This window comes from Gambusia affinis, linkage group LG22 (assembly GCF_019740435.1).
Source record: "Gambusia affinis linkage group LG22, SWU_Gaff_1.0, whole genome shotgun sequence".
NCBI classification, from domain to species: domain Eukaryota; kingdom Metazoa; phylum Chordata; class Actinopteri; order Cyprinodontiformes; family Poeciliidae; genus Gambusia; species Gambusia affinis.
In genome coordinates, this window is record NC_057889.1 from 18400830 (window position 1) to 18413501 (window position 12672).

A 12672-nucleotide genomic window follows, 5' to 3' on the forward strand; every position below is an offset into this window, starting at 1 on the left:
GTTAGCCTTGTAGCTTTGTATGGGTGCATTAGATAAGTAAAGTTCAAACAGTAATGATTGGGTAAAATGTACGACTTCAACAGAGTCAACGCCTCCAGGAGACAGTCGTTTCTCAACAGTTGAGGGTCCAGAGCCTCTGGACGGAGCAAAGTACAGTTTGGTTTTTACCAGGCTAAGTCATAGCAGCTCCACTGGTTAAAATGGAGATGTGTCTGTGTTGCCGGCAACTCAACCTCCATACCCGCCTGCTTTAAGGTTGGATGTGTTGTACTTTTGGTGATGGCAATCCTAGTGCATCGGTGGTAAAAAGGGCTCATCTGCACTACTTTCTATCGCCTCATATGAGTCTGTCTAGTCTCCTCTGTTAACAATGCCAGACAGTTTAGTCCATGCACATGATTGGCATCACTGGGAGATTTTCTCTCTCTCTCTCTTTCTTTTTTGGCTTCTTCTTCGTAAACCTGAGAGACTATTGTGTGAGAATCTCAGTAGATCAGCAGTTTTCCTTGGATCGAATATTGTTTTTTCTTTTTCAAAACAGGGAAAGTGAAGAAATGAACTGAAAGAAATCAATTTCTCATTAGGAATTTCACACGGCTTTAATGTCTTCGCATTACGACGGGACGAACGATGCAAATACGAACAACAACAAAGTTAAAAGTGAAACGGCCAAAATCTACAACTTTTTTAAAAGCTAAAACCACAAAAATTTTATTTTTTGTCTTTTCTTTTACATACCCGACTATAAATTACACGTGCGACATTTTGACAAAACAGAGACGTAGTTTGTGAAGGAAAGCAATGAGTAGATGAAACCTGAAAAAGAGTTTTGCATGTTTGTCTCATTAACGGGGCAGCGTCGCGGAAAATCTACTTTATATAGCTTTACATCACGTTGTAAGGTTTTTCCCTCGTCATAAACATACCTGGAGTGTTCCCTTCGGTCTTTCATGCATGTTTGAGATATCCTTCGATCTCCCTTGGCAACCATTCATTTGTTCAAAACACCTGGCTGGACCGAGATCCGCCTTCGAGGACGAAGGAACTCCTCAGAGCTGCAGTTTCCAAAATTCAAAGCTTCTGCATCCCAGAACAGCCCTCCCCTCCACTCAGCTCCTTCAGACTAGCCAGCAGCAATTAGCAAACACCTGGTGAAACTGAGCATCTGTTGAGCTCATTAAACAAGGCACTTTGGAGTGAAACGCTGGCAAAGATGTTCTGAAAAGGTTAATAGAGGACAAATGCGACTACTTCCTGGAGTTTCGGAAAGAGCAGGAGTTCTTAAATGGACAGAGGCCCAATTTCAAGCTGTTAAGTCATGAAGTAAAATTTATTTTAAGTCATATTTGATATATGTAGCATCATTAGAACAATTGAAGGTAACATAGTTTTTTGATTACACTTTAAAATGCCACTATGTGCCTGGAAAATACATAATACCGCCCCTTTATAAAAAAGGCGCGGTGTTCTATGTATTCAAAGTTAATTTTTGTCATCTCTTTTTTATTATAAAAGAAATTCATAAAAAAAGCAAAATAAAGGAGGAAAGTGTTTTATTTGATTTGAATGTAATATAAATCTCTGTTGATGTGTTTGTCTTTCTTTTCTTTCAGGTTTTACATTTTTATTATGTCTTTTTATTAAAAGAAATGCTATTTATACTACAGTAAGAAACAAACAAACAAAACAAAATAACTAAAGAAAAATACAAGGGTTGGATCTATTCCTTTCCTTTATAGTAATATAAATAGCTTCTTGTGTTTGTTTCTGTTTTAAATGTTGAACGTTTTACATCATTTTTGTACGTTTTCAGACTCGTAATGTAATGTAAATAGTTGTTGATTGTTTCTGTCTTAAGTTGAAAGTCTTACATCATTATTCTATGTGTTCAAACTTTAATATAATGTAAATAGCTGTTGATTGTGTTTGTCTTTGTTTTAAATGTTGCAGATAAGTTGCATTTTTGTCATTTCTTTTTATTATAAAATACATACAATGCAAATGTTTTGTAAATCATGACTCCTTACTCAAACTCTTAACTAGAGATATGCAATGCTGAAAAAATAAATAAATGAATAAATAAATTCATTTTATTTAATAAAATAGATTTATTTATTTAATAAAATAAATGAATTTATTTAATAAAATAAATAAATAAATGTTATTTATTTTAAAATTTATTTAATTAAATAAGTTTTAATAAAATAAATTATTATTTATTCAAATAAATAATAATTTATTATTACCACCATAGCCATACCACCCTATGGCTACGGTGGTAATTGTTACCATAGCAACCAAGCTATGGTTGCTATGTCGTGACATCACTCGTGCTTTGTGATGTCACGAGAGCGAGATTCCACGTTTTACTTATCAAACAGTGCAGCAATTTAAATGTATTGTTTAATTCAGTAAAACAAAAAAAGCAGAATGCATCTTGTCATTGACTTGACTTGTTTATGTGCTTCTCCCTCTTCAAATTACTTTCACCCTGTAAAGACTGATTTTATCCATATTTTCAGGGGAAGCCAGTTGAACTAACATGAACATTTGCTGCCTTCGTTCTTTCTTAGACTAGAACCACCACAAAATGAATAACCTCACTGACTGAGCTCTGAAATGAATAAAAAGTCATTCAGTTAATCATTCAGCACAACATTGACTCTTTCCATCTTTAAGATGACTAGGACAAACTCCTCACTGTTGTATCCATGGTGTCGGCATCACTTTATCACAGATGAGAGTAAATAATTGGAAATGTAGAAATATATTTCTACCAAGATAGAGTTTAATCTGCTATTACTGGACACTATTATGGAGTATTACGGAGTTCCATAAAGTCTAACAGTCACTTATCACTTATTGCTTTTCATACTTTAATTATGTTGTACTTTAAATCCCTCACACACACACACCCACCCACGCATACACACACACACACACACGCACACACACACACACACACACACACACACACACTCCAATAGGCACACTTGGAGTGTTCCTCATTTTTGTGAAATCTCGACAGAAAATGCATTACAGTGAATTGTAAAAGACTTCATGCCCCTTTAATCTTTTCCTCATTTTAACTTGCCCCCTGTGCGCAGAATTAAACATACTTTGAATAATCCTGACATTTCTGTTAGAAATATGGTTTTACGTGATCTTATATGAGACTCTAGGTTTCCGGGACGCTGGATTTGGAGTTTATTATCTGTAAGCCATAATCATCAAAATGTCAAAAAATAATATGAAATCTTTTTAGACAAATATGTCTTACTGGGTTTGAAAGAGTTCTTCTATTATTGCTATTGCTAATTGCTATTTGCTATTGCTAATTGCTATTATCAAGCTAACTACACTCAGAAATTTAAAAAGATAGTGCAGACGCCCAACGTGGGGCTCGAACCCACGACCCTGAGATTAAGAGTCTCATGCTCTACCGACTGAGCTAGCCGGGCTTGCGGTGCTGACGCACACAACTCTTTCAATACACACGTGGGCTGACATGATGGGTGCCTTTTTTTGTGCCATGTGTTGTTGCCGTATGACGTGACGTCACATTCAGTCGACAAGCAACCATGGTAAGTGAGCAAGCAATTTTTGCCACGGATAATTAATATATCATTTGTGGTCTAAAACCTACTTTTGTGACCATGGCTTCACCTTTAGCGTCACAGTTTACACCGCGTAGTCGATATTTATGGCTGCGTATTTTAATTGTGAAGCGGCGAGCTATTTTAAAGGCAGCAGACGATCATTTAGCCTAAAGCTAGCAGCATTAGCTTCTTTTTAGCTACTAGGGTTTGTGCTTTTCTTTTTCATGTACTAAGTTATTAATTTTTGAACTACACTTATAGTCTGTTGTTCTACTTTTCTTAACTCCTTTGTTTTAGTTTATGTTTTTTAAAATACTTTTACAGTTTTTATAGTTTACAGTAAAAACCTAAGCGTCGCTTCTGACTTGGCAGGTTGCAGATAGCAACGAGCTAGCTTTCTCAAGGAAAACAATGCTTTTAGAAAAATAACACATTCATGTCGATTCCTTCTGGACTTAATTACTGCTTTACTGAATGTTGTTTATTTTCCTAGGGTCAAAGCCAGAGTGGAGGCCACGGTCCGGGAGGAGGCAAGAAGGATGACAAGGTGACTTTTTGCTACCAGTTGTGGTAGATATTACTATTTGGTGCACGTATCAAAACTGCTACAACAGCTGAAAATCGCGCACATTTCGGTGTTTTCTTCAATTAATCGCCAGTTTAACATAACAGTTGTGCTCCGAAACAAGCTTCAGAATCGTAGTACATGTGGGCAGCGTGTTGAGATGCCAAGTCCTGGTTCTGAACTTGCTTCAGCACAAGAACAATAATAGAAAATTATAGAGTAGAACCTTTACTGTCATTGGTCGATTAATCGACCACAGTAAAAATGATTCCACTTCCATTCAGTAGGAAAACACACAACAGAAAAAAATATTTAGCAAAATTTTATATGCAAAAGATTTAATTAAACAATCAATATAGTAAATCTACAAACAATAAAATGCTTATGTATCCTTGTGAAGAGGTTGGGTTTTTTTTTGTGAAGCATGATCGCTTAAGGACTTCATTACTATATTCTGTTGCCAAGTCTTTAACGAGGTTCTTTTTTTAAATTTTGCTGTCGTTAATTTCTATACAAAGGATAAGAAGAAGAAGTATGAACCTCCAATTCCAACCAGAGTGGGGAAGAAGAAGAAGAAGACAAAGGGTCCCGATGCCGCTAGCAAACTTCCACTTGGTAAAGAAGTGAAAATGGACTGTTATCTGGCAACATGTCCGTTTTTGGGATTATGTGCAAAAACCTGGCTGTGTGCAGCATTTCACTGGAACGAGTCCAAATTAAAATCCAAACTGTCCATCCATATAAAGTAGGAGTAAACCATTAAGTAAATATCTGGGTGATCTATTCTGTCGATTATTCTGACGATTAATCAATTAATTGAATTTTTAAAAAATTTGGTACGTTCTGAGAATTTTTATACAATATTAGAAATGCATAAAAATACAAAAAAAAGCAAATAATTTAATTCCTTTTCAAAATAAGAAAATAAGCATTTTATTGCATAAAATGCAACAACAGCATTCATTTACTGAGTGCTTGATCATTTGTAGCAAGACTTCTAATGTCAAAACATTCAGCCCTTTCCGTCTGAGTTAACATCAATGCAGTACAGGGATGATTTGTTGATTCATATTTGTATTAGCTGATTAATAATTGGGTAAAAGAACATGCTTAATAGGATTTTAATTTTTTTAAATTTTATCAACAATTTGGACCAGGTAATGCTAAAAATAAGCCATTTGCTAAGGTGTAGGTAAAACGTATTTACAGATGAAGAAGAGGTCTTTTTTTCTATTTCTTTAAATGTAAAATGTGTTTATTTTGTACAGTTTTGGCTTAATTGCTGATCGGAACATGTTGTTCTGTCAGCAATTGGTTATTTCTTTTTGTCTTTCTACTCCACTTAATGATTAATCGCTAACAATCGATTCATCATTATTAATTGGATGAATCGTTTCAGCCCGGTTTATTTCACTAAAGCGGTCTGTCTGTATTCCAGTCACACCTCACACTCAGTGCCGCTTGAAGCTGCTGAAGCAGGATCGGATCAAAGACTACCTGCTGATGGAGGAGGAGTTCATCAGGAACCAGGAGCAGATGAAGCCTCTAGAAGAGAAACAGGAGGTCAGCCTCCGTTCCGACGCTCGCCTCTTGTCTCGTCTCTCTGGCAATCACTTGTGTGAGTGTTTACTCCCTTCCTGCTTTAACAGGAGGAAAGGTCAAAGGTGGACGACCTGCGAGGAACCCCCATGTCGGTAGGCACCCTGGAAGAAATCATAGACGACAACCACGCCATCGTTTCCACGTCGGTGGGATCGGAGCACTACGTCAGCATCCTGTCCTTCGTGGATAAGGATCTGCTGGAGCCAGGCTGCTCTGTTCTGCTCAACCACAAGGTGAGGTGTGGGCAAAGCCTCAGCTGGTGTGTATCTGTGTTTGTTCCACAGTAAAATAGACTCTGGTTGTGTGTGCCTGCAGGTTCATGCTGTGATCGGGGTGCTGATGGATGATACCGACCCCTTGGTGACGGTGATGAAAGTGGAAAAGGCTCCCCAAGAAACCTACGCTGATATAGGAGGACTGGACAATCAGATCCAGGAGATTAAGGTTCAGCGTGGCACGCAGTCAAATGATCGTCTTCAATACATTAAGTTATTTTTTTGTGGTGTCTTTTTAAGCTAGGCTCCTACTGCGGTTAAGCAGAAAAGGAACAAAATTGAATTCAGTTTGTAGCGTTTCGCTTTGCCTGACATTACAAAAGGGAAAACGTTTTAAATCTGCCTCTTGCTGTATGAAATATACTCTATGAATGAAGCTGTCTTGACTTTGACTGTTTGCTGGTAGGAGTCTGTGGAGCTGCCGCTCACACACCCTGAATACTACGAGGAGATGGGCATCAAGCCTCCCAAAGGTGTCATCCTGTACGGACCTCCCGGCACAGGTCCGTTCATTTTAACATTCTTTGTTGTTTTTGGCGCAAGCAACCAACACAAAATAATTTAAAGAACCTGTATCAAACTTGTATCAAAATATCAACCCTATGGCAAATATGATACATGAAATGCAAACGGTGAGCTAGCATCGTCGTACAGGTGTGCCATGCTCTTTCCTTTCTTAGAGCCGTTCTGGGTGAGATGTTCACAGCTTGTGATGCGTTATGCTTTGTGCCTTGGTCGCCATGACGCTGATTAATTTAGCCAAGTTGATTTGCTTAGCACTTTCCATTAACAAGACACTTTGCGCCATAAAAACATAACACAGTAACTGCTTAAACAAGCAGTAAACATTACATTTTGTCAAATGCTTTCATCAAATATATTGATCAATGTTCCAGTAATTATTAATCAAAGGCAACTGTAACTAGCCTTTGATTAATAAGAAATTCAGTGTTTTGACTGTTTTGCAGTTTTCTGGAAGTTTGTCCCAGATCAGAGGAGCGTACAACACACTACTGGAGTCAGGATTTGTTTTAAACCTCTGTCCTGCCCTTCCCAGGTAAGACGCTCCTCGCCAAGGCCGTGGCCAATCAGACGTCGGCCACCTTCCTGCGTGTGGTCGGCTCGGAGCTGATCCAGAAGTACCTCGGAGATGGACCCAAGCTCGTGCGGGAGCTGTTCCGGGTGGCGGAGGAGCACGCGCCGTCCATCGTCTTCATCGACGAGATCGACGCCATCGGCACTAAGAGGTACGCAGTGGTCTGCTGAGCGCTGACTCAGACTGAGAGCGGTGATGAATCACCTGCGTTGATGTCAAGGTGCTGGATTGGTGTCACAACATACCGTGTCTAAATAATCTGTGTTTGTGTCCAATTCTCAACAAGACGAGGTGATGCAGAGCAGAAAGCGTTGTTCTTTCTATCGTCTTGTTGGAGATATGTTTATGCCAAATTCAGCATTTGCTAAAAACATTTATGTATCCTGGTCAAAATCTCTGTTTCCTGGATCATTTATAATATAAAAACCTGCCTTGCAGCATTTCTGACATTATAGGCTAAAGTTCTATTGTTTTTGATACTGAGGAATAATTTTAAATAAGTTTGCACTTGTATCTTTAAATTCTAGGTGTGTATATATATATATATATGTATATATATTTAAGAGTGGAAGAAACAAAGCAAGCAGAAGGCAGAGCTGGAAGTGTCTAAATATTCACGATTTTATGAGTTTTATACCAAATAATTCAGACGTCAGCTTCAAACCGAACCAGGCATGGATCGGTTTGAAGCTCCACTGATGTGTAGATATTTGTAAAACATATTGTCTGTCTTTTTCAAGGTACGACTCCAACTCGGGTGGCGAAAGGGAGATCCAGAGGACCATGCTGGAGCTGCTCAACCAGCTGGACGGCTTCGACTCGCGGGGCGACGTGAAAGTGATCATGGCCACCAACCGGATAGAAACGCTGGACCCGGCCCTCATCAGACCCGGTCAGCACACCGTCTGATTGGCTCAGAGGCCGCCCGGCTCTCATATCTGCAGTACTGTAAATCTGTCTGGCACTCAGGAAATGGCTCCATTCTGCTGAGTCATGGCAGGGAGGGGAAAATTGAAATGTCAAGTCTTTTTTCTTCTGTTTTTTTTTTTTCTCTGCTTTGGGATGTGAATTTATAATGCCTGTTCCCTTAAGGCAGCGCTCCTTTAAACAAAGATTGTCACGTGCACCAGGAATTACATTCACTTGACATTATCAACAGCTCTCTTAAGAGAGGGAGGAATTTTCTCTTTCTTTTTCCGCAATCTCGTCACCAAGAGCAAGATCCTGCACAGCTTTCTTAAATAACAACCCCTCCAACCTTGTTTATTTCTTAGATATTCCCAAAAGACTCAACGCTAGTAAATGCACCGTGTGTGTAAAGATGTTATTAATCCGTTTTTGTTTCCTGTTTCTCCCACACACAGGGCGAATCGACAGAAAAATTGAGTTTCCTCTGCCGGATGAGAAGACCAAAAGAAGAATCTTCCAGATCCACACCAGCAGGATGACGGTGGCAGACGACGTCACCCTGGACGAGCTCATTTTGGCCAAAGACGACCTATCAGGAGCAGACATTAAGGTGAGACGTCCTCAAGAAACAGGAACCAGACACCTCTGATTTTCTGTCACAATGACCTATTTTGCTGGATGATAAATTGTCCCAGAAACTATTGCGATAAATGAGAATATTGTCATTTTGAGACCATTTTTGTCTAATATAATAATGATAGTAATAATAATAATAATAACGGCATATTAATGTGAGTACACCCTCTCAAAGATAAAAAAAAAACTCTTTAATATCTAAAACAAAAAAAAACAAAAACATTTAACACTGGAACTGGAAAACATTTTAAGTACCCCAAATAAATAAAGAAAAACTGCAATAGTTAAAATGGATTGCGAAGTTTCTGTAACCAAAATTGCGTCTCAGTTGAGATTAGACAGGGAAAACAGGCAAAAGTGGCAGGCGGGACTTTTGCCAAACAAAATGAAAACAGTGCAAACTAATTTCCCATCAGGATCAATAAAGGACATTTGAAGCGAATCAAATGTTTTGCAGCATTTTTCAAAATTTCAGCCATATGAAATGGGAGCGTCCTTCAATAATTGTTGCCCGAATGGAAATAATCCAGTTTATTCTAATTTATCGTGCGATTAACTGACTTATTGCTTCCTTCTAAACTAGACAGAACTGTCAGCATGTACTGCACCATAGCTGCACTTATTCTAATTAAAATTTAGCATCTACATTGACCTCCACACAAAATTGAAAAAGTCCAGTGTAGTAAACCTTTCTTTCTACGTTATTTACCAGATTGAAAGTTATGTACTTTCAGTCTGGTAATCTGCAGGGATTTTTCAATCAGAATGTGTTTGGTTCTGCATTTCCTGCTCTTCCTGGTGGGTTTCTGCTTACCGCTGCAGTCACTTATTGATTAGATATCCCAACCTCATCCAAACGGAGGGCGGGGGAAAAAAAGACAAAGTTGCTCAAACGGAAAATTCTAAGGCTGGCTTTGTAATTAATTGATGCCAGCAGGTAATTAGGTGAAGTGAACTTTCCATTCAATAGCATCTCTCTGCTGGAGCTCAGGACGCTGCTGTAGCTTTGCTGCCATCTCTTGGCACATGATGGAATTACAACAAAAGAAAACTGAAGCGTTGAGCAATTTGTGTAGCTTTACTGAACAGGTCAGTAGTGTTTTGTTTCAACATTTCAGCAGGTTTTGGCACAGTTGAGCCTGCTGAACACGCTAAGCTAACCATTGTTCCTGTTTGTTGTGGTAGTTCATTGGAAAATATAGACCCTCCCACCCACACACACATACACACACACGTCTTGCTATGTTTCTGCATTCTGTTTCACATCTTTGCTGCCTAAAAAAAAAAAAAACAAACATCCCAAGACAAGTCTGACACTTTTCCTCTCCCGTTTCCTCGTTTCTCCTCCAGGCCATCTGCACAGAGGCAGGCCTCATGGCGCTGCGAGAGCGCCGCATGAAAGTCACCAACGAAGACTTCAAAAAGTCCAAGGAGAACGTCCTGTACAAGAAGCAGGAGGGCACACCGGAGGGCCTTTACCTTTAACGCTCCCACCTTTATTTTTTCGTTTTTGTTTCTTCATTCCTCCTCCCATCCCTCCCCCAATCAATCCTTTAGTCATTTATTAGCGAGTGGAAGAGTGGCAGCAGCTGACTCGGCTCGTCAGCGAAAAGCTTTGATGCGTCTTGTGCACGTCACGTCTTGCTCCACCCCCTCCTCCCTGTTACCGTTATGTGTGAAAACAGTTAATAAAAGTGATGAATAGAACCAGGCGTGGGGTGTTGCTTTTTAACAGCTTCGGTCGCAGGAGTACTTTAACCATCTGCTGACGTTTACGTCCTGCATATGGAGGATTGCATCATTTTCATGCATTCAGTTTTGTAGAAAGTAGAAAATGTAGCCAACTGAACTGTTTTACATTTTGTCACGTTATAACCACAGATATAACGAATGCGACGTGTTTTATTGGACTTGTTTAACCCAAAGAAGTGGTGTCTGTTTGCGTTTCTGTTGCAGTTGTGCGCGAAACTTGGTCGATCTTCCCCCAATTTTGGAAAAAAAAACACAAACACAATTTCACGCGTGAATAAGTTAATTAAGTCGTTAAAATCATACGGCGCCATCATCCTAGTTCCATTTCCGCTCGTGAAATGCACCAGCGACAACAACTGGTTGCCGATCCTGTGATTCATGTACTGCCAAAAAAAATTGTTTTCATCGCAGTTTTTCAAAATTTGTGGCCAATTTCAATATGGCCACAAAAAACACATCATCCCATTTTTTTAATTTTTTTTTTTTTTAAATTGGCATGTTTCCAATTGGCAAATTTATTTTTGAAATATCAAATTGCTGCAATTGTATGGGGATTCAAAACGCCGCTACATACATCAGCCTGGCAACAGGACTAGAGGTAGAAATTAACCACTTGGCTATAATGTTACCATCTAATGTCCCATTATAATAAAAAAACAAAAAAGCTTTGAAGCAATCAACAACAACAAAATTAATGGCGGTTGTAAAACAAAAAGAAAAAATTTTTTGTTGACATGCGTGTGTTTTCCATTGTGGTTTTGCAAAAAAAAAAAACGCCTCATGCTAGCTCAAACATTTTTTGATCAACATGAGATAAAAAAAAAAAAGAGAAAAGATCTGTTTCCAACAAGTGAATTTCTTTTCGTAATTCCAATTTGCTGTGTTTTATGGTCAGTGGAAACGTAGCTACTGTGTCATTTCTGGAATACTTCATGTTACAGCCATAAACTCAATGACGGCACGTAATTTAAAAACTAGAATCCACCATTTCATTCTAGTTGTTACCTACAAGAGCTGCATTTACGTGTGTCAAAGCATTACCACTCAGACGTTTACAAAGGGTTGCTTCAAAGGAAAAAAAGATTTTGTGCATGTTTCCATTCATGCGCGCAATTTATAAGCATAACCTCAGTAAATCCAGCCAAGCTGCTGTTGCTGCAGTCTTGACATGCGGACAGCGGCGGCGTTGATTTAATTCCCCCTGATGTGGAACCATGTGGAACTCAGTGCTCAGCAGAAAGTGGCCCCATGCAGCAAGCGTCGGGCCAAGATGCAGGGCCGCCCTTGAGCCGTTGCTGCTGCACTGCAGGACACTCATCCAAAATGATCAGGCACTTCAAATGCAGCACATTCAGGACAAAAAAAGAATAAAAAATTCAAGCACCCATTAGGGGTAGCATGTTGTACCCCAGCAGCTGCAACAGCTTTGTGAAGATGGGTTTTGGTCTGTCCTGCTGGCTCACGGCAAATTTGGGGACGTTTATAAATCACAGCAGGTTCTTCCTAGATTAGTTACTAAATGCCTTTTGTTTAAATTAGTTACAATAAGCAAAATGTTGATTATTTGCTTCGCAAATTCTCCACAACAGACTTAAAAAGAACAAAAAAAAAGTCTCAGCAAGGGAGCCAAGATCCGGTTCAGACGTTTCTAGACATCTTTGGTTTTGAGGAAGGGGAATGAAAAACGAGGATGTGGTCATATCGAATATGTGATGGTTACTAGCGGGTCGATGCTTCCAAATCTGTACGGCAGCAAATAAATGAAGCAAAAGGTTCTGATTAGTTTTCAGCAAATTAACAGAAAAAAAAAAAAGTCTTAACCTGAGTTAACAGGCCTGTGTGTTAGAATGGCCTAGACTAAAATTCAAGATGTAAAAATTAATGTTTCCAGACATTCTTCACCTAGACTGGCTGAGGCTGAGCAAATTTTTTTGGTTTGTTTCAAAGAGGAAATGTGGCATGTGGCTTCAACTTTGCAATCAGCAGCAATGCTTTGTTACTACGTCACATAAAATAATAAAATACGTTGAATTGTGTAAAAAGTTCTCAGGTAATTGAACATTTTTGCAACAAACAAATATCGTATGGTAATAAAGACATATTAGAGATATATTATCTTTAGGATGCAGCAGCAGAAATCTTTTTAGCTCCTTGTTGCTTATTTAGGAATGCTCCTCACGGTTCATTAAAAACTGAAGCGAACCCGTTTTAATGGAGACGCGGTAAAGCTTCCATTAG

At 39.0% G+C, this 12672-nt stretch overlaps 1 protein-coding gene and 1 non-coding gene across 2 annotated transcripts; one reads left to right on the plus strand and one right to left on the minus strand.

Moving 5' to 3' along the window:
• Positions 1-3388: 3388 nt before the first annotated feature.
• Positions 3389-3461, minus strand: trnak-cuu. The gene has a single exon. It is a non-coding gene; the product is annotated as a tRNA-Lys (tRNA).
• A 74-nt stretch (positions 3462-3535) lies between these two features.
• On the plus strand, positions 3536-10389 carry LOC122825330 (26S proteasome regulatory subunit 4). The gene is made up of 11 exons (XM_044106693.1): positions 3536-3584; positions 4093-4146; positions 4683-4779; positions 5603-5727; positions 5814-5999; positions 6082-6210; positions 6448-6544; positions 7099-7288; positions 7878-8029; positions 8502-8656; positions 10033-10389. Exons 1-11 carry the CDS (start codon positions 3582-3584, stop codon positions 10165-10167), a joined length of 1323 nt encoding a protein of 440 aa, XP_043962628.1. The 5' UTR covers positions 3536-3581; the 3' UTR covers positions 10168-10389.
• The last annotated feature ends 2283 nt before the right edge of the window (positions 10390-12672 follow it).

Coding starts and splice junctions, on each gene's coding strand:
- LOC122825330 (XM_044106693.1), top strand. Junction 4,780..5,602: donor CGCTAGCAAACTTCCACTTG/GTAAAGAAGTGA, acceptor TCTGTATTCCAG/TCACACCTCACACTCAGTGC. Junction 8,657..10,032: donor TATCAGGAGCAGACATTAAG/GTGAGACGTCCT, acceptor TTTCTCCTCCAG/GCCATCTGCACAGAGGCAGG.